Genomic DNA, 25,238 nt, shown 5'->3' on the forward strand with positions numbered 1-25,238 from the left:
CCTGCGGGTCCGGAGCCTGTGCTCCGCAACGGGAGAGGCCACAACAGTGAGAGGCCCGCGTACCGCAAAAAAAAAAAAGAAATACTTGGCTCATTTCAATATTTAGACATATGATATGCAGGCCTCCATTTGTACCCCAGCCCTGGATGCTACAAATGGTGAGACAGGACAACCTTATACCAGAAGGTCAAAGATTGCACAAATGAGGCCACACTGACTGCAGCAAATGCTTTTTTTATTGTGCTTCAGGACAACAAGTGAGCAGCTGCAGGAGAACAAAGCCAGGCCCAGTCTGAAGTCTGAGAGAAAGTCAAGGGGTGGCTTGGAGGAGAGACATCTGGACAGCCTCTTCTAACCTCTGAGAATCTCACTCAGGAATTCCTGCAGAGGAGGAGCAGGCAGCTCCTTGCCTGCTCAGCTATGAGTTAAACCTGGATACAAAAGAAAGACTATTTCAAAGCCCAAGTCAGTAACCTGAGGCCTGAGTCAAGTTACTAAGCCATAGATGTTCAGAGTTGGAAAGCTGCTGCCCAGTCATATAGTCTAGGAGATTTCAAACTGTTCTGGGCCCTTCTCCAGGACAACATGGCCAGTCCTCTCCAGTTGTCTGTCTGCAGTGATTCCCAGTCTCCTGCTCCTCCACTGCACACAGCTGGTTGGTCAGCAACGGCTCTCACCTGCACAAGAGGATATGCTTACGATTCATCTGGGGAACCAGGCACCCAGGGATGGAGCAGAGCCAAACCACCTGCCGTTCAGGCAATAGTGGGCTTGGTCATCAATGTTGACCATGAGACCTCCTGAATGTCTAAAGTAAGATCAACTGTGGATGTGGTGAGGGAGGGAGCTTTACTCTCAGTCTTTACTCAGAGCTTTACTCTCAATCTCAGTCATTTCTCAGCAGTGAGTGGGGGACATAAAATCAGATTTATTCTGATTTAGAAAATTAAAACAGGCTGATGATTTTGTGGTGGAGTCAACGTTTATGCCCCCTCTACATGAAAAGAAAGCCTTTAGCTCAGACTGTTCTCAATAAATAGTAACCAAATTATTACTGTTATATTTTAAAAATCGATGGGAAGCCCACCAAAAGGACAGAACCAGCCTAATCAATAAGGAAACAAAAAAAAAAAAAAGAAAAAAAATAAGGAAACAAGGCAGAAGGTCCAAAAGACATAAGAATGGATCAATCCAAATATGTGAAGATGATCTCCCCCAGTCTCCTGTGTCCCACTCTGCCCAGCTCTCCTCCCACTCCCAGCCTGTCCTGGACTCTGTTATCTTCCTAGGGAGCCAAGGCTTCTCTTGACAGCTTGAACGAGGGGGTAGGAGCCCTGGCTGCAGGATTTGCTGGTAAAGTCATCCATGTCAATGGACCAGATCATGGCCCCTCCCAGGTTTAGATTCTTTAGGAACTGAACCTGAGTGTGGCACAGAAGGGCATACAGAGGTTAGAAGAGACTGTTAAAGGCCCAAGACCCAAGTCAGGTTCAGATGAGGGTTTGAGCTTAGAGTGCAGAAGTAGACTTATAGCCTATGGAGTCATGGATTCCTGAAGGGAAAGGTTGCTTAAGGAGGCTTATAAAATGAAGAGAGAGCCACCCACTATTAACCACTTCTCATGGAATAACCACACCCTAGGTTCAGTGTTCTTGGAGGCTCTGAAACACTAGAGGCTCCGGGATGAGGAGTAGGAACTAGGAAGCCACTAGCAAGATTTGAATTACAATTGGGTTGTCAATTACATTGATGCCTTTGTCCTGCTTTAAGCCTGGAAGGCAAATAAAGGTCTTAGCAAGATCTAAGAACTGGTGGGCTCAGAAATTTGGAGTCTCCTAGAGAGGTAATCCATGAGAAGGACGGAAGGGTTTGTCCTGAGATGATGATCAACCGGGTGGGTAACTACTCTATATAGGCACCAATGTCTCCTTTGTTCCCTCTCCCTTCTCCTCCTCCTACCTCCTCTCCACTCCTCGCTTCTCCCCTTATTCTTAATTCTTCCTTGCGTCTTTTCCACCTCTCCCACATGTACCATAGGTGCTCACAGGTGTGGCTTAGAGTCATTACTAGGTTTGAGCCACAGAGGCCACTGGATCCCATCCAAGAGTGGAGCCCCAGAGGCTTCTTTCCTTCCACACAGACTACTAAGGCATTTGACCTCACACCCCATTCCCCACCCGCATGAGTGTTCTGCTGTCCCAGAGCCTCTTGCCTACCTACCTTGGTCTCCACACTCTCCACATCATCATAGCTCACCCACTGGTTTCCCTTGACTACATAGGGAACCTGATGATCCTGGAGCCTCGTGATCTTGGCTCCTTTCAGGAACTGGCAGATCTGGCAAGGGAAGGAGGAACAAGATGGTCAGTAATGGGTTCTTCTTGAAATTTAGAAATAGAAGGGGCAGGTAAGACACTAGGGTCTTGGGGACAACAGAATCTTCACTCCAGGGATCAATGAGAGAAATGACCAGATACAGCATACAGAATGGATGGTCCAAGGTGAAACTTTGGGAACTGTTTGTGCTAAGTCCTCATCAGGAGGAGCCACCAACAGCTAGAGGGCAGACAGTACTTGAGTTCCACATCAGACCTCAGCACTGACCAGTAAATCTTCCCATTTCTTCATTTGCAAAATGGAAACTATTATGATTATGTCTCCTATACACCTATCTTACAATATTGTTGTTAGGATCAAATGAGGTAACACATGTTAGGAAAAAAACAACTTTGAAAACAGTAAGGTGCTTTATAAATATGTAGCGTTACAGTGAAAATCACCATCATTCCCCCCCTTGTAGATTATCCCTGCTTCAATCCTGCTGCTCTCCCTCTCCCCGTTCCCCTTCCCAACATGCCTGTGTTGGGATCCCCACTTTTATCATCAGCTCTTTTCTCTTTCTGTTAGCATAAGTAAGAGCTACTAAATGAGATAAATCTTCAGTGGAAAAAAATGTATTTTAAGGTCACGTAGAAAACTCATTTTGGATCTTGCTTACTTTTTTTAGATTATTTATACTCACGTTTGCCTCAAAGAGGGTAGAAAATGGAAAGTTGAATATTTAAGCAAATACCAGTTTGTCAAAGTTATGATGATCTAGGGTGGTAAACTGAACAATCAAATTAAATTTTCCATGAAATAGGGGAGTGTGTATCCAGTGGTCCGTACTAAAATCCTACCAGCAGATTCTGAGCACTGACTTCTCTTATCCCTTATATTAAATGATTCAGTGAGGACTACCATGGTGACCCATGCCCCTTTCCCCTTGCCAGCTGAACAAGGTGCCTCAATCATTCCCCTGTGTGAGAAGAGAGGAAAAATTGAGCATTACACTCACTGAGTACCTCAGTGGATGCCAAGTCCCTCAGTATGGGTTTATAGCTTGCCCACGCCATTGACAAGAGGCTAGACTAGGACTCCAAGGGGAAACCAAGATGTAGGATATTATTCTTTCCTTACCTGATCCAACTCCTTCCCATCCTTCAAGGGCCAGCATGTATCTCTCTTCCTCTGTTACCCATCTTTGAACTCATGATCCTCCACATTGTCCACTTAATCACATCTCATTTTGCAATACCTACATAATTTTATTAACTATTATAGTTATCTTTGGGTTTTTTTTGATTTTTTTTTTTTTTTTTTGCCACACTACGCAGCTTGCAGGATCTTAGTTCCCCAACCAGGGATTGAACCTGGGCCCTCAGCAGTGAAAGCACTGAGTCCTAACCACTGGACTGCCAGGGAATTCCCCATAGTTATCTTGATTTTAAACTCTTATTTAACTAGTTATAGTATGAATGCATTCTACATTCTTTCCACCTTGACAGTAAGCCCTTTGAGACAAGGATGAAGAATTACTTATTTCTAGCTCTCACAGTACCCAGTCTTTGTGATATGGCAGGGTCCCAAGAGTTTCTGTTGGTTGAATTATTGTTTGATTCTTAGTGTTTCCTATGCATTAAAAAAAACTTTTTTTTTCTTCAGATTGTGGGGCAGAAAGAAATGATGGTCTAATCAGCCGAACACCTTTGATTGTTATCTCTGTGATGTTAGGTCTGTCTGACTTCCGGACAGAATCTGACACATTTGACCACTCCTCTCTTCTTGAAACACCCTCTTCTCTAAGGTCTTTGGCACAGAACAGTATGGGTTCTGCCTACCTTCTGTTGATCTTGTCAGTTTCCTTAATGGGCTCCTCTTCTGCCTATCTCTTAGGTGCAGGAGGTCCTTGGGTTTTGTCACGGCTCACGCTTTGGCTTCAAATACCATCTTTATGCTGATGATTTTAGAATCTACATCTCTAGCACAGACTGACCTCCTGTGATCCAAACCCATATACCTAACCACTCACTTTTTATCTATATGTCCCACAGGCATTGTCCCACTTGCTCCTCAAACTCAGAATGACCAAAACTGATCTCATGATTGAGACCAATGCTCACTCTGCTCCTTCCTATCCCAACTCAGTAAAAATGGCATTACCATCCACATAGTTGCCCAAGTCAAAAACCTAGGACCGTCTCCCTTTTCAGTCTCCAATACCTGCTCCACCCATCCCCCCTCCTCACTAGTTCCACCTCCTCTCCAGATGTCAGCTAACGTCACTTCCTCCAGGAAGCATTCCCCAACCCCCTCCCAAGTCAGAGGGAGGAACTTCTCTTACATGCTCCAATAGTACTCCATACTTCCCTTCCCAGCATTCAGGATGTGATACTTTATTATTGTCAGATTGAAGCTGGAACCCCTACCCAGAGACAGGGGGCAGCTGAAGGCACAGGGTGGTGCCAGGTACCTCATAATAAGCCAGGAAGCCTGAAAACTTGGTGATGGGGCCAGCAGCTCCAGGACCAGAGGCAGGGGCCCCCAAGGTGTTTTCTGCAGAGGCCAGTGTAGAGGAACGTCCATACATTGGGATGCCCATGACCACCTTCTCCACAGGCATCCCTTTGTTTATCCAGTATCCCACAGCATATTTCTAGAAAGAGAAGTAGACTGAGGCACAGTGTGTATGGGAAAGAAAGGTGTCAGACCTTTCTGAGCCTCCAGCCCAAATTCACAGAAGCAACTCCTTGATTCCTTTCCTACATCAGTGACTATGGAGGGTCCCACCAGAACCAGAGTGCTTATTCTAATGCACTTAATGCTCTTCAGCACTAAGAGATCAATTCAGCTTTTCCTAATCGTGAAAGAAAACTGAACAATGGGTCACGAAAGAAATGAGGCAAATGACCTAGAAAACATGAAATCAAAGTTGTCACCATCTTTCTTTCCCCTTTGAGTCAATTGCCTATGGAGTTTGTCTACACTATGGCTAGCTGTGTTATTGATGAAGGTGGGTGTGGGGGGAGGTGGCCGTCAGACCCTAGTCTGTGGGGCCTCACAATGACATCAGACCCAAGAGGCTAGGTAAGAGGCTAGTTGGGGCCTTACTGCCCTTCAGAACAGAATAAGGGGTTAGAGAAGATGAGGATATGTCTCCTTATCCTTAAAGATAATCAACGGAGAGGAAAGAATGAAGGGAACTTGATGTGACATGATCATACGGAGTTCTAGAAAACCCCAGACTACAAATCAGAATACCCAGCTTTGGACTGACCCATTTTGTAATTTTAAACCTGAAGGCCTTGAAACATGCAACCCAGACAACATTTTCTCTCACCCAATTTTAAGAATATACATCTATATATATGTACCACAATGATAAAATTGTTTTGTTAATGACATTTTTCCCTTGCATTTTTCATTTGCCACCACTTTTCAGGACCTTCACATCAGCATGACCTTGAACAGCCAATTAATTGGCCAGGCTTCCATTTCATCATCTGTGAAGTGAGAGTAATGCTTCCTGACCAGCCAACCTCAAAGGATTATTTTGCAGATCAAATTAATGGGGAACGTGGACAGACACAGGAGAGTACCAAGTCCTGTACATCCATGTGGGCACTAGGAAATGTATCAAAGATGGAGAATTAAGAGAAGACTGGGGTGGCTGACACCTTGGGCCAGAGACAAAGCTTAGGGCGCTTCAAATATGAGGTCCTCTAACATTTTCCTGCTGACATTTTACTGTGCCTGGTCAAAGCATTTTCCCTGTTCTCACCAGCTTCCAGGGTTACCTGAGTCCCTCTGGCAACACATCCCCTCCTCGTTTCAAGACAGAAATAACTCTGGACAAGCTGCACTGTCCTCAGCTTGCCCCACAGCCAGTGTCCCACCATCCTTCCTCCTTATAACTCACCACATTGTAGTAGGAGCTTGTCCCTCTGTCCAGCTGCTACTTTCTCAGAGGGCTATTGTGGCCAGTGATGAGGGGCTTTTCCCAAGACCCATGGAAGTCAAAGGACAGGAGGTTGATGAAATCCAGTTCTCTAGATTGCCAAAAGCAAAGGAAAAGATTCTGTGATGAGCAGAGGGGGAGCAACTACTGTTGACCCTTGAACATTGTGGGTTTGAATTGCACAGTCCACTTATACAAGGGTATTTTTCAACAGTAAATACTGCAGTACTACATGGTCTGTGGTTGGCTGAATCCACAGATGCGGAGGAAGCATGGATACAAAGGGCTAACTATAAATTACATGTGGGTTAACCCTCACTTTGTTCAAGGGTCAACTGTATACATATTTGTTTAGGGCTTTGGATGCTGTTGGAAGGATTGCAATTAGCCATAAAGGAGAAGTTCCTGCCCGGAAGATGTGGTTATAGGATAGTGACCTTCATGCTCTCCCTCTTCCTTTCATCCCTCAGACATACTGGCACGCATCACTTGCATGGGACAGGCTGGAGGCAGAGAGATGGAGGGGGCGCTCCAATGTGCTTACTTTACCAGTTCCTTGACCTGATAGCTGTTATCAATCATATGCCTCCCTGCGGAAACTCCTGCAGTCAAGAGAAGCCTTTCTTTGGTGGATTTTACAAAGTCCTGCTGAAAGGCTTCTGCTAACTCCTATGAAAACAAACCAAAAAAAACCCCAGAAGAGGTCAATTTTCCCTCCCAGAGGACAGCGCTAAAGTTCCTGCTTGATAGGACGTTTCTAGAACAGCATTAGATGCAAAGATCAAATCTTTTCTCCCCATTCCCACATGGGGATGCCTCCTGCGTTGTGGTCAGGAAATCTCCACATTAGGCAGGAGGAAAACCAGTCACATTGTACCCAGGAAAAACTATCTGAGTTTCCTCCTAATGGATTCTCTAATCTCTCTGATAGAACATCTATGAGACTCTTTCAGTGCTCAGGAGATTCTATGGCCCCACAATCTTTTATGTGGGTGTTGCTTTGTTTCAGTGTTGTTTATTATGTAAGGAGGCTCTGTTCTTTGATGTTGTCCTTGCCCTAAACTAGGACCGAGGGCTTTTCCTTCATCAGTGGGGGCTTCTGGAAGGAAGGGACTGTCTTAAAACCAGAGCCAATCTCTTCCTTTTTTTCTCCTGGTGTGGCCATGGGTTCCACTTGTTAAGGTACTAAGGGTACCACAGAGTTTGCCTTTGTTTCAGCACACTGAAACAAGTGTTGTCTTTCAGATCTGGTAAATCCAGCTATGTCCAGCCCATCAAAGTTATGGTTCCTCAGAAACAGGATTACAGAGTTGATAAATTCCAAGCATAATGTAGAAGAATCAACCATGTGGTGGAACGTGGGTAGAAGCAATACACGTGTTTTTGGAAAGAGGAAGTAATTGCCATTGCACAACATATTTTTTACAGAAATCCTGAAATAGTCTTCCATTCCCCAATATTTTCTCACCACTTGTCTATCCCAACCCCTGCCTCTTTTGGAACAAAAGAGGAGAGGAAGGATTGTTGGGCCAGAAAATTGATTGGATTGGGTAGAGGAAGATTGGGTTCTCTGCAGACCTTTCTGCAGGGTAATGGAGCTGCTTTAACAAAGACGCTCCTTGACCAAACTTTAGCCAGACTCCTCTGAACCCTCTTCTCAACTAGACTTTGACCTTGGACTTCTGTGCCTATCTTTGCAGAGTGCAGTTTTAGCAAGAATCCTAAGTCATGGACTTGAGGACACGGGGAGGGGGAAGGGTAAGATGGGACGAAGTGAGAGAGTGGCATGGACATATATACACTACCAAATGTAAAATAGCTAGCTAGTGGGAAGCAGCTGCATAGCACAGGGAGATCAGCATAGCACAGGGAGATCAGCTCCGTGCTTTGTGACCACCTGGTGGGTGGGATAAGGAGGGTGGGAGGGAGACACAAGAGGGAGTGGATATGGGGATATGTGTATACGTACAACTGATTCACTTTGTTATACAGTAGAAACTAACACAACAATATAAAGCAATTATACTCCAATGAAGATGTTTAAAAAGAGAATCCTAAGTCAGTTTAATGAGACTGCCCCACCCTTGATATCAGATCTTCTTCAATATCCGATCAAATTCCTCCTCCTCCCCTACCATCCCCCAGGTGATATCTGGTCACCCTGGCCTGCCTTCAGCAAGAGTTCTGTTGAGTCAGTTTAGCAAGAATCTCCCTAGCTCTAATGTTCCCTCTTTTTCCATCCACCAACCCTCACCTGCAACCTGTTCCTTGGTTATACCTCTCCACTTGCCTCTGCTGTATCCAGAATTGAGCCCAGTACTATACTGAGGTCTCCTTTCTCCTCTTATAATATTTCCTGAATAAAAGCTATTTCTACCTCTTTAATTACTGTCCAGCTCTGGTTTTCTTTAACATCTTACATCCTTGAGAAAGCAGTTTGCAGTGTGGTGGGCTTAGGGTCGGGAGATCTGGGTTCAAGTCCCAGGTCACAGTCCTTTCTAGTGGCCTTTTGTTCACCAACCAGCTCTCTGGCTTCAGTCTGGCCATCTCTAAATTGGGATTGAAGATACTGATACTGCCTCATCTATCTCAAAGTGATCACATTTTGGCAAGCTTCATGAAAGCAGAGCTGGACTTCATAGGGACTTCACATTCCCCATACAATAAACCCAGGCACAAATTAGCAACCCAGATCTCCCCACTCCCAGGGCTTCTGATGAAAAGCCAGGAGGACCCTGAAAGCAGCAGCCCCTCAAGAGCTTTCATCTGAACTAGAATTCTTAAGCCAGGAAGTTGATTCTTAGCTGCCCACACAGAGGGCACCAACAGTATTTAAAATCCAAAGCTATGGACAAGATATGGTATTTTCCAGAGGACATATCCTTTGACTTGTATCGCTTCCCACCTCTCACAACACCTCCCATCCCCAGATAGATTTAGAGTCTTGAATTCATTTGTTTCAATCAATATGAAATTGAGGATTTGGTTCCTGCATGTATCTCAGCAGCACAGTGGAGGAGATAGCAAAACTTGGACTATTATCTGAAAAACATGGTAGAAGTAGGTTTGTAACTTTATTCTTATATTTCAGAAGTGCTCACAGTGATTAGAAGAAAAGCAAAGATACCTCTTTTAGGGAGCAGTTGCATCTGATGTTCTGGGCAGAAGCCTCCAATTTTAGGAAAGACAAACATTCTTTAGAAATTTAGAAGCAAGTCTGTGCATTACACATTTTTAAGTATTGCTGCATAGCACCTGGCACAAAGCCTGGCATTTACATAATAATAATGACAACGTTAATATACAACAATAATTATTGCAACCATTAGGTCCTTTTTGCACATCTGCACTACCTAAACAGTTTGCTTGCCTTGCCTGCCCTCACAACTTCATCCTTAGGTTGATTCTGTTATTTGCCTCATTGTGTAGTTTTTTTTTTTTAATTGAAGCATAGAGACATTTTAAAAATTGCCTAAAAAAAAAAGAAAGAAAAAAAGAAATTGCCTGAAGTTAAACAACTTTCATGCAGCTTGCATACAGCTAAAGAGAAAGCCAAACCAAATTTGTTTATCTCCAAAGTCCTACTTTTAACCACTAAACTAATATACAATAAGTACTCAATAAATTATTTATTGAATAAATGAATGCATGCATGTAAGAATGGATGAATGAAGATATTTTAAATTTAATCAAAAGATAAGCAGGTATTAGGAATGAGAGAGAATTTGGGAATCAGATAGATAGTTGCCATGAAAACCCATTAATAATTAAAAGGAGTTCATAGTGAGGTTAACGCAGAACCAAATAAGTTAGGTAGGTTGATCTTTTTTCTTTATGTGTGTAGAAATTGCTTTACTAAGTATTCTACAAGTTTTGAACTGGTAGAGACTTTAGAAATTAATTAGGTCAGCCCTCTTATTTCATAAATGAAAATATTCAGTATAAAAAAAGGAGAAGAAAAAGATGACACTTACTGGTCGATAACTAAGTCAGGCACATGACATATGTTACCTCATTCGAAGTCTTTGCACGCACCTTATGAAGTAGATGTTGTGATATACATCTTACAGATGGGTAAACTGAGCTCAGAGAGGTGTGTTAACTTTCCCTAGTCACTCATCTACATAGGTCTTCTAATGCTTCTTCTTTCCTCTGCTTACTTCAGCTGTAAAGAGTACTGACCTGCTGCACGAGAAAGATGTCTTATCAGACTTCTCATGAAAGCGGAAAGCCTCTGCTGACTGAGATTAAGATCTCTGGACTTTTTTAAATGTTGGCACTTTAAAAAAACTTAAAGCAGAAGAAATTCAAAATTAGATTAACTGCATTTAAAAATTGCAAAAAAAGGTGCCTTTCTTCCTTACATATTTGTATTTATTTAGCTCGATGCAAATGGAGTATCATTTTCCTATGAATAGGAATTATAATTTATAATATATGTCTCATATTAATATCTATTTTGTTTTTAAGTAAAACAGACCTGATTGCCCCTATGCTGCTTTGCACTTCCAGGCTATCCAGCTGTACAACCATGACCCAGGAAATCGAGGTCCACTGATGGCTTCTGTTAAGGACCTGGTTTTATGTGAGAATCACCTACCTGACCCACCCCCATGGTACAAAGTCAAACCCTCAAAACACTTAAACCCTTAAAAAAATTGCATCTCCCCATAGTCCATTAGGTGAAAAACCTTCATGTAAATAATTGAAAGTTTACCAAATGCTGCTTCCAGTTCAGTTTCTCCCAGGACTTAAGTATCTGAGCTTGTGTTAAGCTCCTGCAGAGTTCCTTCCAAGACGCAAGAAAACATAGTGCTATGCCTCAACTTGTAACAAAATTCACATCAGTTTTGCCATCTAAGCCAAGGGAGGACCTTTCTAAAGCCTAATTCAATGTCTCTTTTCAAGAGGAGGAAAAGCAGTGATGATTAGAAATTACACGGCAGAATAAACAAAAAATAGAAATATTGTGGTCTTACCCTTTGGAACCAAACAGATACCCTCCAACGGACAAGAGAATTTTCAGTTTGGGATTCCTGTAGTAAAAGAATAAGCTGATTATTTCTTTACTGGCTGCCAGGGAAAACTTTGCCTAAAGGGTTAGGACTAGAATATGGGTAGGTGGGCTCCAGCTGTTTAGCAGCTAAGTTCAGTGAAGGGATGAGGCATGGGGGAGAAAAACAGGAAGCATCAGATTATACCCAAGGCAAAACACTTGAATAAATGCACAGATGAATGAATGGAGCTAGAAGGTCTTAGGCCCAGTTTAGAACTATCTTCTCTCCCCCAAAACCCACCCTGGATGCTCCCCACTCCCATCCTACTGACTTGGTTTTGAGACTGCTGATGGTCTGGTAAAGCATCGCATCATTCTTGTCCTTGATGATGATCTTGTTGTTACTGATGCTGGCGAATGAGTAGATGAGGTGAGAACATAGGAAGGGGTCAGTGCTCTCAAGGGTGAACTTTTCTGTTTCCTGCCTGTCCCGTGACCAGTAGGTAAAGTAGCAAACCAGTTTGTAGGCAGATCCTGGAGTAGAGGGAAGAGAGCCAATGGGGAACATAGTGCGGTGGCCTCAGAGCCCAGAATACCACAAGTTTCTCCCCAAAAAGCCATGGCCTCCTTTGCTTATTCAGCCAGAGCCTCTGAGGGTCATTCAACCTGGGCCCTCAGTGCTAGCTCTTGAGCATCCAGACCCCAGTTAAGAGATACAATGAGAGACAGAGATATCGTCCATATGGAAAACATCCACAGAGCACTGAGATTCAATGTGGATGGATGGATGAATGACACAGCAATATCAGTGGATTAAAAAAAGAGATGATACACACAACATTGAAGTGGGTGAGAGAGAGAGACGGAGAGAGAGGCTCAAAAGATAGAAGCAGAGCCATGCATGCACAAAGAGACACACAGGACAAAAACTCAGAGTCATCAATATGTTAGTGTCAGAGCCTGGCAGAGTCATCAAAAGAAACAGAATGAAGCAGAGATATAAACCAAACATCAGGAGGGACACAGCCCAGGGGACCCAGGCAGTGGTGACTCATTGACTACTTGACTTCCTGAAGAAGCAAGACCACTAAAACTGTAAGAGGTGGGTGAGAAGGAAATCTGCTAAGCCACACCTGGTTCTCTGTCTCAGACTGTGGCAGTGAGTGTGTGGGTGTGCCTACATGCAAGATATAGCTACACTTCCTCTGGGCACTCCAGGGATAGCTACTGAGGTCTCTTTATAGGGCCTTGAGGTCCCCAGCTCCTGGGTGCCTTGTGGAGTCTACAGCCCTATAGAGAAATATTTTCCAAACTGGGAATTCATTTGCTCATTCATTTATCCAACAGAAATTAATCGAACCACCTGCTCTGTGCCAAGTGTTATCCTGGATATTGGGGAAGCTAAAATGTGATTGATGCTGTCCCTGTACTCAGGGAGCTCACAGCCTTGTTTGGAATTGAATAGAGTTAAGGTGACCAAATAGTTTATCATCCAATGGGACAGTTTGGAGGGTGAAAAGGAGCATTATTAATCATTTCCCTGGGGCACCAGCTTGAACGAGAACTCTCCTGGGTGAATTGAAATGAATAGTCACCGTGTGTACACACAGCTAACTCTTAAAACAAGGCAAGGTGAATTGAGGAGTGTGAGCTCCCTCTGGAAGTGCGCTAAGCCTTCATGACTGAGGTCATGTCCCACCTCTTCTCCATAGGACACCTCCCCTGGGAGGACTGATGAGACCATTCTATCCTTAATTCACCCTCCTAAAGGGAAGGAAAGGGCAGGACCCTGGTGCTGGAAACCACACCCAAAAGGCAAGACTCCTTGAACTATGAGCCCCACCCTGGGGACATTGTCTAGACTTACCCACACTAGGACATTTGAGGGGGTCTGAAAATGGAGAAAAGGGCAGTTAAAAATGAGATAAAACTTTGGATGACAGCTGTTGGGGCTTGTGCCTTCTCCACAGACTTTGGGGCTGGGAAACTGGATTCAAGGGTTCTGTTCTCCTGATTCACATCACTCTTAGGGAACTGGTTCTCCACACACCTGCTAAGTGGGTAGGAGAATTCTGGTTGCCACATCTGCTGTTAAGTCAGCCTCCAGGCCCTTCTTCAAAGTGCCAGCCCCCCTGTGGGCTGTTCCCCCAAGGGCTCAGAGCTGAGACCTTCAACAGGGAACTTAAAATGCTCTTGCCATTTCCAAGTGGGCAGGCATGCCTTGAGACCATAGGCAGGAAGAAAGAGGGAAAGTCACGATGAAATGGCTCCTTTTCCTCCATAAGACATAACCCATATTGGCCCAGCAAACTTCCCTTCTTCACCCATAGCCCTGTTTATTTAGTCTTATCCCCACCTTCATCCAAATTCCCAGCCACCATGAAAGCCAGAGTTTTGGATCAGAACTTTAGAGTTGAAAGGGGGATTTTAAAAAACATTTACCCCAACAGATCATTCTGAAGACAAGAAGTGGTGAGGCTCCCTAAAGTTTTAACATGTGCAGAAAGCAGAGCCCATGAAACATGGGACTCCCAAGACAGTGCTCGTATATCACAATCTGGATAAGAGGCAGCTCTGTGAAAATGCATACTGAAAACACTCCTGATGGTCTGAAGGGCTCTGGCCACGGCTGCTCCCTTGCCCATCTAGGAAAGATCAGATGGTCCCCTAGGGCAGTTGCCTTGACTCGATAGGTTTTGTTAAGGAGGTGAACAGAGAGACTGGTGTCTCAGGAGAAGAAGACGACCACTTCTTCCATAGGTCTATGTTACCTATGTTACCCCTTCTCTCCTCATTAACTTCCTGCTGAACTATCAGCCCAGAGCTCACCTGCCCAGAGAGACAGACTTCTGGTCCATGGTGATTTCTCCCATATCCCTGGTCAGCTTCCCTGGGATGCCTCTGGGCCTTTTATGCCCTAGAGGTTTCAACAGCCTCTCTTATGGGAAGGAAGCAGGAAGAAGTCCAGGAGATTCCGGGGACTTCCTTTGGCAAATCTGCCTTGTGAAACTTCCTGGCAATGAGACCCAGATTTGTGCAATGCCAACTGTCAAAAAAAAAGCTGCAGTGGAGACAACCACTGAGAGGTCCTTTTCCTCCAGTCTCACCCTGAAGGGATCTGGTCCCTGAGAAGGGAAGGAGATGGTACTTCGGGTTGCCTCCTCCTACTGCTTTCTGATGCCCAAATCCCCTTTCTCCATCATCCAGGATCTGTCTCCTTCTTCTTTCCCTCAACCCCCTCCACACTCACATCACTTGTGGCCTGCATATTCTTGATCATATAATCAGACAGTGCTATCATCCCAGTTGGTCGTATCCTACAGCTCTTCTTTACCTGATACCACCCAATGACGCCTTCTCTATGGAACCGTTTTTGCTTCTCCCTGAGCCCAGGGTAGCTGGCTCCTCTGCTCACAGTGCATTGTATCTCTTCCCATGTCTCCACACTGTACTGTAGTGCACTGGTGTACATGTCTACCTCCCCAACTTGACTGTGTAGTTCTTAAGTATAAGAACTAAGTGAAACAAGAAAAACAAAAACCTCAACAAATATTTATTGAATATCCTCCATTAATTAGAATTGAATTGTACCCCAGATTCTAAGGTGCAGACAGACTCTCAAGGCCCTACACGATCTGCTCCCTGACTACCTCTCCAGTCTCCTGACTTTCTCTGTGGGTGTGTCTCTGTCTCTCACTTTTCCTGACTCTGTTCTCTTGCCCTGTGTTAGTCCCAGGAGACTTCTCTCCGGCCTTGAGCCTGCTGTTCCTCGTATATCAGACGTGGGCCATGCAGAAAAGAAAAATGGCCTGGATCCATCTTAAATTCTGCCCAAGGAAGAGCCATATGACCCCAACAGAGAAAGTCTGCTGTTTGGAGGGACATACCTGAAAAGCAGGGACAGATTGGAACCAGTGGCTGGAGGAAAATTCACACATTCTCTCAGGAGGGAAAAATGTCAGCTTGAAACATCTGCCAGGCCCTGGAGGCATGAAGCCCTCTTAAACCCACACCAGTTAAGTGACGACTATCCTATTCCTCTTGCCACTCTTCTCCCTCCCCTGGCTTTGACTAAAGCTGGTTCAGAAATCAAAATAGCAAGATGGAAAATGAGGGAGCAAAAGAGTAAAGCAAGAAAAGAGAAAAGGAAGGTGGGTTCAAGCAGCATCCCATAGCAGGCTGGGCTGGGGAAGAGGATCAGATTTAACATTCAGTCAAGTTTGGAGTCTTGGTTATCATCTGGGACTGGCTAGTAAACGGAATTGTGTTTGTAACTTATATTGACTGTAGAACTTTTATTATCTGCAAGTCAGAAGAAAAATCCAGGAAGAGGGTAGAACCATCTCCACTGAGCAGCAAACTTAAAGGGACCAGAGCCAAAAGTAAAGTTGCTTTGATGATTCTAACCGGTACATCCTGCTACTTTACTGTAACGGCCATACTTGTTCACCTTTTAAGAAATCTAGTGTTATGTCTAAATAGGAGCATAAAATATTCATTTTCTTTACATTTTTCCTACTTAATATACCTAGATATCCTTCCAAATCAGTCCCTATCTAACTCAGTCTTTCTACTGGCTTCATTGCATTCCATTGTACAGCTATACCTTCATTTACTTAATCATTTCCTATTGATAAACATTTAGCTTATCTCTAGATAATTTTGTTATTTAAAACAAAGCTAAAATGAACATCCATGAAAATATCTATTCTTTATATGTGTAGGAGTCTATCTCTAGGAGAAATCCCTAGCAGTAGAATTGATAGGTCAAAGGGTATTTGAATTTTTAAATTTTGAGAGTTATTGTAAAACTGCCTTCCAAAGACTGCACATCTTTCAACTTTGTTATCTCTGCCAATTTCATAGGTGACAGATGTTACCTCATTGTTTTAATTTGCACTCTTTTAAATGAGTGTTATTGTTTACATTTATGAATCATTTGCATTTCATTGTCAGAGCACTGCCTGCATATTTTTTTGGTCTACTTTTCTATTGGATTTTCCTTTTTATTTGAGAGAACTCTATACCATAAGTAAATTAGCCCTGACTTTATATATAAAGTGTATTAGAGCTTTGTCAAATGTGTTGCAAATATATTTTCTTAGTTTTTTTTTTTTTTTAATTTTGTTTGTGGTGCTTTTGCCCACAATGTTTTTAATTTATATGTAGTTAAAATCAATCTTTTTTTTTTTATGAGTTCTGGCTTTGGTATCTTGCTTGAGCAAACGGGCCTTTTAAACCCAAGATTATATTTTTTAAAATTACTTATGTTTTCTTCTAACACTTTGTCATTTATTTTTTACATTTTGATCTTTGACCTATATGGAGTTAATTTTTTCTTTAATGCATGTGGATGGAGCTTTTTTCCCAAAAAGTTAGCTACATGCTTTAATATTATTTATTAAAAATTCATCTTTTCTTAACTGATTTGAAATGCCAATTTCAGGTAGCAAACTTACTAGGTAAGTTTCTTTATTCTCTGCTCCTATATTCTGTTCATGGATGAATCTGTGCAGTTTAACATTGTAGCACATCTCATATACACTTTTGTTTCTGCTTTTTAAAATATATAACATTATATTATGCCACATGCATTTCTTGAGAACATTTTCTTTTGCATGGGTCCACATCTAAAGGGACCCTCTCAGATGAGTTAGATGTGAAATACAGCCCCAAGATAATAAAATAAAATAAAATGTGAGGGGCTTCCCTGGTGGCGCAGTGGTTGAGAGTCCGCCTGCCGAGGCAGGGGACATGGGTTCGTGCCCTGGTCCGGGAAGATCCCACATACCGCAGAGCGGCTAGATCCATGAGCCATTGCCGCTGAGCCTCCGTGTCCTTAGCCTGTGCTCCGCAACGGGAGAGGCCACAATAGTGAGAGGCCCGCGTACCGCAAAAAAAATAAAATAAAATGTGAATTGGAGTCATTTTTTATGGTTACCAAATCATAGAATATTAAAGCTAACATTCATCATGCCATGTTGTAGAGGGGGAAAGTGTACACTAAAAGCAATAGGCACCGGCAGGCGGACTCTCAACCACTGCGCCACCAGGGAAGCCCCAAAGCAATAGTTTTAATTTGGAGGAGTTAATATTGAGTTGACCTTTAAGATACTAATTGACCAATAGGTTAAATGAGTTCTTGAAGCCATCCCTGGATGAAGAGAGGGGGTCAGGATGCAGAAGGATACGATTTGGATCCTGAGAACAGAACAGGATGGAGAAGGATGGTTGGCTTTCCCTTTGGTGCAATCAAAGAATCCAGAGGCCTTGTAATTTCCACGTTTTCCTTAATGATCATGCAGCACTTTTGTGATCAGGAAGAAAACACAATAATTGTCGCTTTTTAAAGTGCTTGGATGTGCCCTGGAACAAGATAACACTTTAAAAAATGTATCTGTGAATTAGAGAAGAACTTGGGCTTGGTCATGTTTTTCTGTTGTATTTTATTTCATTTTTACATATAAAAAGCTGTGCATAATTAACATATACAACTTGATGAGTCTGGAGATAAGTATTCACTTATGAAACTATCACCACAATCAATGCCTTAAACCTATCCATCATCTCCAAAAGTTTCCTCCAGCCCTATTATTATTACTATATTGTGATAAGAACACTTAACGTAAGATCTATTCTCGTAACAAATTAAGTCTATGATATTGTTAACTATATATACTGTACCATAGGTCTCTAGGACATACTCATCTGTGTAATGAAAACTTTGTACACTTGACTAATACCTTCTTTTTCCCCCCTCCCCCCAGCCCCTGGCAACTACCATTCCAGTCTCTGTTTCTATGAGTTTGACTATTTTAGATTCATTTTATAAGTGGTATCGTGCAGAATTTGTTCTTCTGTGTCTGACTTACTTAACTTAGCATAATGTCCTCCAGGTTCATCCATGTTGTCACAAATGGTGGGGTTTCCCTTTTTTTAAAGCTGAATAATATTTCATTGTAGGTACAGACAACATTTCTTTACCTATTCATCTGTTGATGAATGTCACCTCCTTGTCTTGGCTATTGTGAATAATATTCCAATGAATATGTGAGTTCAGAATCTTCAAGATCCTGACTTCATTTCCTTTGGATACATATCTAGAAGTGGAATTGCTGGATCATGTGGTAGTTCTATTTTTAATTTTTTGAGGAAACTCCATACTGTTTTCCATAGTGGCTGCATCAATTTGTATTCCCACCAACATTGTACAAGTGGTCTTTTTTCTCCACATCTTCATCAACATTTGTTATCTTTTAGGTTTTGTAATAAAAGCCATCTTAAGTGTGAGGTGAGGCATCTCTCTTGGTGCTGTGTAGGCTTGGGAGAGAGGTGACACAGGTAAAATAAAACTGTCCCCCCTACCCTCTTCAATGTGTCTTTTTTTCATTTCTGTGTTCTACCCAGGTTCTGTAATCTCTCACCTGGATTCTGGAGCCCTTAGGCAGGTATTTTCATCCATGAATGATTGTCATATAGGTGTTTCTGTGGGGGAATGAGGGCTGAAACCTTCTAGTCCACCATTTTGCTGTCTCAGTCATATTTATTAACATTTACCATGGAACTTGATCTGTCAGGAGTTCATTCCTACCTACTCTGATTCTCCATGGCTCCAGAAGCCTACAGAACCTGAGTCAATATGAAAATCACTCAGCTCAGCCCACTGAGAGGGGGTCAAGAAAATGGTGTGGAAACTTTAACTTTCTTCTGGTTTCTTCAGTGAGGTTTACAAAACACAGCAGAGAAAAATATTATTATTGTGTATAATATTAACATTATGCATACAAAAGAGTTCATTCTCCTTGTAAATTAAAATGAGACTTTGGAAACATTTTTGTTTGTTTGTTCATCTATTTGTTTAGGAGAAAGCAGTATGGAGATCTGAGGATTTATATAGAAAACCAGTGTGCTTGTTTTTTGGGTGAATACAGAGCTTCATAATTTTGAAACTAGGGTAGATCAATGTTTCTCAGTAGTTGTCATTGGACGAGTGCTGAACTAGCTACAGTCAGAGATAGGTAGCCTGGGAAAAGATAAATTTGAGTTTATTCTAAGATAATCACATTTGCTTAGTTAGAACTTGGTAAAGTAGGGGACTTACTATAAAAATCAGAATTAGGTTTCAATAGTTTCAGTAGAAAAAGATCTATTAGGACCTTTTCAATTGCTTATAATTAGTCAAATAAACTAGATTTGACTTACAGAAAATTTCTTATAGAAATTTTCTAGTACTTATAGAAGACTTTCTGACACAGGGCAACCAAGGTGTGAAAAATAACTAACCATGTCATCACTGGATGTTGGTGCCTCCATGTTTCCCAGGCTAAAATCTATGCCCAACATAATGTCTGAATTTGTAACTTTTAGCAATTAATTTTATTAGGGTCCTTGAGTTGTAGCCAGTCAGAAATGAAAGTGATTCCAAGGATTATCCTGTCCAGCAACTTTTACACTGAGCTTCGTGGAGTCTGGAGTTCCCTGGGTTCCGACCAAAGGCAGCCTTGTGGGAACAGATGGTTCCAGGCACCCATACCAGCTTCAATTAGAGTAGTTTCATTTTTTTGTTTGTATACATGGAGCTTCTCTAAACTTACATTTGAAGAAAGTGTTCTGGAATTTTCAAAACAACAAAAATTTTGAAAACTACTTATCAATTTTAATTTCCTCATTTTAGAGAAGAGAAAATCGTGGCCCAGAAATGTTTAATTACAGGTCCAAGATCCTACACCTAGTTAAAGACAGAACCTGGAATCAAACCCCCAACCTCCTAATTTCAATTTGGTATCTTTGATATTTCCACAAGATCGCATCACCTAATCTAGTTTATTTGACTAATAATTTATTCAGCTGAGGTCTTCCCATCCTATGGTGAGTATTTCCTGCCTTGCTAGAAAAGGTAACCCTAGAATTTTGTGAGTGTACCTGTGAATTGCACACTGGCATGCATTTCTTTGCACATGTTCATCTCAGTATTTTAATCAGATGGCCAGGCTCATGGACAGTATCCTAAAGAAAGTAATTCAGGATTCATCTCTTCTTTCCTGCTATTATGCTTTATTATGTTGGTAGAAGAGATGTATCTTTTTTCTCCCTTTATTTTAATTCTGGAAAATAATAAATTTGCCCCCAAGACTAAAAGACCAAACATATTTTGGTTTTCATTATCAAGGTCATGACATTTGTGTGCAGACCTTCTGCTTAAACAAGTCTCCTTCCAGGTCCAAGCTGTGGATTCTGTCCCAAGCAGGATCTTCTGCTCCATTGTCTATTTTGACTCAAAGCCTAAATTAGAGACATTCCTTACTAGATTCATGCTCTCACAAGAGACACTAGTATGTTCTAAACTCAAAGCTCTGCTGTGGAAGAGAAGGAGAATATGGGTGGAAGGGTTGAGGCCTGAGCAGGGAGTATCTTTTGCAGTCACTCACCATCCAACAAGTTCAGCAAACTTTATGTGAAGTCGACACTTTGCAATGAACTTCTAGAGGCCTATAGGGGATGCCTGTGATCTGCCTCAAGGAACTTGTAGTTATGAAGACAGATTTGTAAATACAGTTGACCCTTGAACAACACAGGTTTGAACTGTATGGGTCCACTTATATGTGAATTTTTTTCAATAAATACATACTACAGTGCTACGCAATCTGTGGTTGAATCTTCGGATGTAAAACCATAGATACAGAGGGCCAATTGTAAGGTTTTATGTAGATTTTTTACTGTGCAGAGGGCTGGCATCCCTGAGCCCCACGTTATTTAAGGGTCAACTATACAGCTAAGTATAATACTATGGGAAATGAAGTACAGGAGTCCCTTATCATCCATGGTTTTGCTTTGCCTGGTTTCATTTTCCATGGTTTCAGTTACCTGTGGTCAACCAGTGTCTGAAAATATTAAATGGAAAATTCCAGAAATAAACAACTCATAAGTTTAAAATTGAGAGCGGTTCTGAGTAGCATGATAAAATCTTAGGCCATCCCTCTCCAGCCCGCCTGGTGTGTGAATCATTACTTTGTTCAGCATATCTGTGTTGCATCCGCTTCCACCCATTTAGTCGCTTAGTACCCTTCTTGGATATCAGATCAACTGTCCTGGTATTGCAGGGCTTGTGTTCAAGTAACCCTTATTTTACTTAATAATAGCCCCAAAGTGCAAGAGTAATGATGCTGGCGATTAGGATATTATATTACTGTGCCTCACTTATAAACTAAACTTTACAATAGGTATGTCTGTATAGGAAAAAGAAAACACATAGTATATATAGGGTTCAGTGCTATCCACTGTTTCTGTCATTCACTGGTGGTCTTGGAACTTATACTCCGTGGGTAAGGGGGGAATGCTGTACATCCTAAACAGAACATCAGCTTTTAAACTGTATAAAAGAAAACCAATTCAAAATAGATTAATGGAATGTTTATGTCATCTACTTTATAAATATTAATATGATATGGTTCCAGCTTTCCAATACCTTATGTCCTTAGTGGTGGAGACAAATGCATAAATGAATTGTTCCTTTGCAACTGAAACTGAAAATTTGAAAAAAAATTATAATTGTAGCAAATGTACCCTGCACCAAAACCCTAAAGAATATGAAAAGATATAAGAAAGTATATAAAGCAGAAAATGAAAGTACTTAGTCATTCTCTAAAGAAACCACTGTAACAGTTTAGTATATATCATTCTTTTTTCAATTAATTTTTATTGGAGAATAGTTGATTTACAATGTTGTGTTAGTTTCTGTTGTGCAGCAAAGTGAATCAGTTATACATATACATGTATCTACTCTTTTTTAGATTCTTTTCCCATATAGGTCATTACAGAGTACTGAGTAGAGTTCCCTGTGCTATACAACAAGTTCTTATTAGTTATCTGTTTTATATATAGTAGTGTGTATATGTCAATCCCGATCTCCTAGTTTATCCCTCCCTCTCCTTTCCCCCTCGGTAACCATAAGTTTGTTTCCTACATCTATGACTCTATTTCTGTTTTGTAAATAAGTTCATTTGTTCCATTTTTTTTAGATTCCACATATAAGCGATATCATATGATATTTGTCTTTGTCTGACTTACTTCACTCAGTTTGACAATCCTTAGGTCCATACATGTAGCTGCAAATGGCATTATTTCATTCATTTTATGGCTGAGTAATATTCCATTGTATATATGTATCACATCTTCTTTATCCATTCATCCCTCAATGGACATTTAGGTTGCTTCCATGTCCTGGTTATTGTAAATAGTCCTGTAATGAACATTGAGGTGCATGTATCACTTCAAATGATTGTTTTTGCCAGGTATATGCCTAGGAGTGGGATTGCTGGGTCATATGGTAGTTCTATTTTTAGTTTTTTAAGAAACCTCCATACACGCGCGCGCACATACGTGCACTCAACAATTTGTGATAAAGCATCCTTATGTGTCACCAGTGAAGACATATCAATTTATATGCCTTTTTCAACAGCTACAATTACCCACTGATGGATGTTTTAGTTTCCAAATTTCATGATTACAGTAAATACTGCAATGACATGAGTTTGTACCAAAAAAACATGCATTTACTACTTCTATATTAGTCTTCAAAATGTTCCTCAGTTTATACTCCCTCCTACAATATGTGGAGTGGGCCCATCACCCCCATTCTAACAAATAATAGTTATTATCAGTCTTTTATATATTTTATATTAAACAATAATGCCTTATTTTTAATTTACATTAAAATTAAACATTGATCAATTATGTTATTTGTTTATTGGCCAATACTATTGCCTGCCCATTCCTACTGGATTGTCCTTCTTTTTGGTATTGCTTTTTAGGAGTTTCCTCTCTATTATATATACATTAATCTTTTCTCTCTCATATTTATTTTATATTTTTCCCATTTTGTTCACTTTATATTTTGTTTATATTTTCTTTGTGCAATTAAAAATATTTTTTTGAAGTCTGATCTGTCAATCTTTATTTATAGCATCTGCATCTAACTCAGGAAAGAGGATGTAGGTGAGACTTGTGTCAGATGCAGGATGAAGGAATAGGGAATAAAATACACATAGAACAGCAGTGCAAATGGAATGGAGGACTGTGGCTAGAGAATGACTGCAGTCCCCTGGGAGGAACAGGGCTGGCTTCTTTCAGAAAGCAAGCTTTCAGACAGGATTAGAAAGAGGACATTGGCTTTGCTAAGGTGCAGAGAAGAGTCAGAAACGTGCACTGCAGCCAAATCTCAAGCAAGTCTCTGGGTGGGAACAAGAGTGACTGAGAGACTTTATGAGCATCATAGGAACTGAGAATCACCAGATGGGGGGAGCATGAGGATGTCCATTTTGGTTATAAGGCCAGATTTCAATGCCAACTCTGGGTCAGCTTGATTTACAGGGACTTAGGAAGGGAAGATCTAGCTCTTTTTCAACCCCCAGGGAAGACCTAAATCCCTAAAGGTGGAAAAAACTATACTTATTAACCCAAGGTTTGGTCAGAAATATGCTTTTCAGGGATTTGCTTGAGGAGGAAATTCAGAACTCAGTTCTGCCACAGGAGGAAATAAAAATGAAGGATGTATCAAACTACCAATGGCATTTTTCACAGAAGTAGAACAAAAAAATTCACAATTTGCATGGAAACACAAAATACCCTGAATAGCCAAAGCAATCTTGAGAAAGAAAAAAGGAGCTGGAGGAATCAGGCTTCCAGACTTCAGACTATACTACAAAACTACAGTAATCAAGACAGTATGGTACTGGCACAAAAACAGAAATATAGATCAATGGAACAGGATAGAAAGCCCAGAGATAAACCCATGCACATATGGTCACCTTATTTTTGATAAAGAAGGCAAGAATATACAATGGAGAAAAGACAGCCTCTTCAATAAGTGGTGCTGGGAAAACTGGACAGCTACATGTAAAAGAATGAAATTAGAACACTCCCTAACACCATGCACAAAAATAAACTCAAAATGGGTTAAATACCTAAATGTAAGGCCAGACACTATCAAACTCTTAGAGGAAAACACAGGCAGAACACTCTATGACATAAATCACAGCAAGATCCTTTTTGACCCACCTCCTAGAGAAATGGAAATAAAAACAAAAATAAACAAATGGGACCTAATGAAACTTAAAAGCTTTTGCACAGCAAAGGAAACCATAAACAAGACAAAAAAACAATCCTCAGAATGGGAGAAAATATTTGCAAATGAAGTAACTGACAAAAGATTAATCTCCAAAATTTACAAGTAGCACATGCAGCTCAATATCCAAAAAACAAACAACCCAATCCAAAAATGGGCAGAAGACCTAAATAGACATTTCTCCAAAGCAGATATACAGATTGCCAACAAACACATGAAAGGATGCTCAACATCACTAATCATTAGAGAAATGCAAATCAAAACTACAATGAGGTATCACTTCACACTGATGAGAATGTCCATCATCAAAAAACCTACAGTCAATAAATGCTGCAGAGGGTGTGGAGAAAAGGGAACCCTCTTGCCCTGTTGGTGGGAATGTAAATGGATGCAGCCACTATGGAGAACAGTATGGAGGTTCCTTAAAAATCTAAAAATAGAACTACCATAGGACTCAGCAATCTCACTATTGGGCATATACCCTGAGAAAACCATAATTCAAGAATAGTCATGTACCACAACGTTCACTGCAGCACATTTACAATAGCCAGGACATGGAATCAACCATGTCCATCGACAGATGAATGGATAAAGAAGATGTGGCACATATATACAACGGAATTTTACTCGGCCATAAAAAGAAACAAAACTGAGTTATTTGTAGTGAGGTGGATGGACCTAGAGTCTGTCCTACAGAGTGAAGTAAGTCAGAAAGAGAAAAACAAATACCGTATGCTAACACATATATATGGAATCTAAAAATTAAAAAAAGGTTATGAAGAACCTAGGGCCAGGACAGGAATAAAGATGCAGACATAGAGAATGGACTTGAGGACACGGGG

General features: G+C 41.3%; 1 protein-coding gene across 1 annotated transcript; it reads right to left on the reverse strand.

Annotated features, from left to right (window-relative positions):
- Positions 1-1,277: 1,277 nt before the first annotated feature.
- On the reverse strand, positions 1,278-14,146 carry CHI3L2 (chitinase 3 like 2). Its single transcript, XM_007101697.1, is given in 11 exon segments — positions 1,278-1,421; positions 2,221-2,337; positions 4,793-4,975; positions 6,239-6,368; positions 6,822-6,946; positions 7,212-7,221; positions 7,497-7,529; positions 7,531-7,635; positions 11,257-11,313; positions 11,606-11,807; positions 14,107-14,146. Coding segments are annotated over 11 exon segments (1,146 nt in total).
- Positions 14,147-25,238: the final 11,092 nt, after the last annotated feature.

The sequence above is a fragment of the Physeter macrocephalus genome, chromosome 4 (assembly GCF_002837175.3).
Source record: "Physeter macrocephalus isolate SW-GA chromosome 4, ASM283717v5, whole genome shotgun sequence".
NCBI classification, from domain to species: Eukaryota; Metazoa; Chordata; class Mammalia; order Artiodactyla; family Physeteridae; genus Physeter; species Physeter macrocephalus.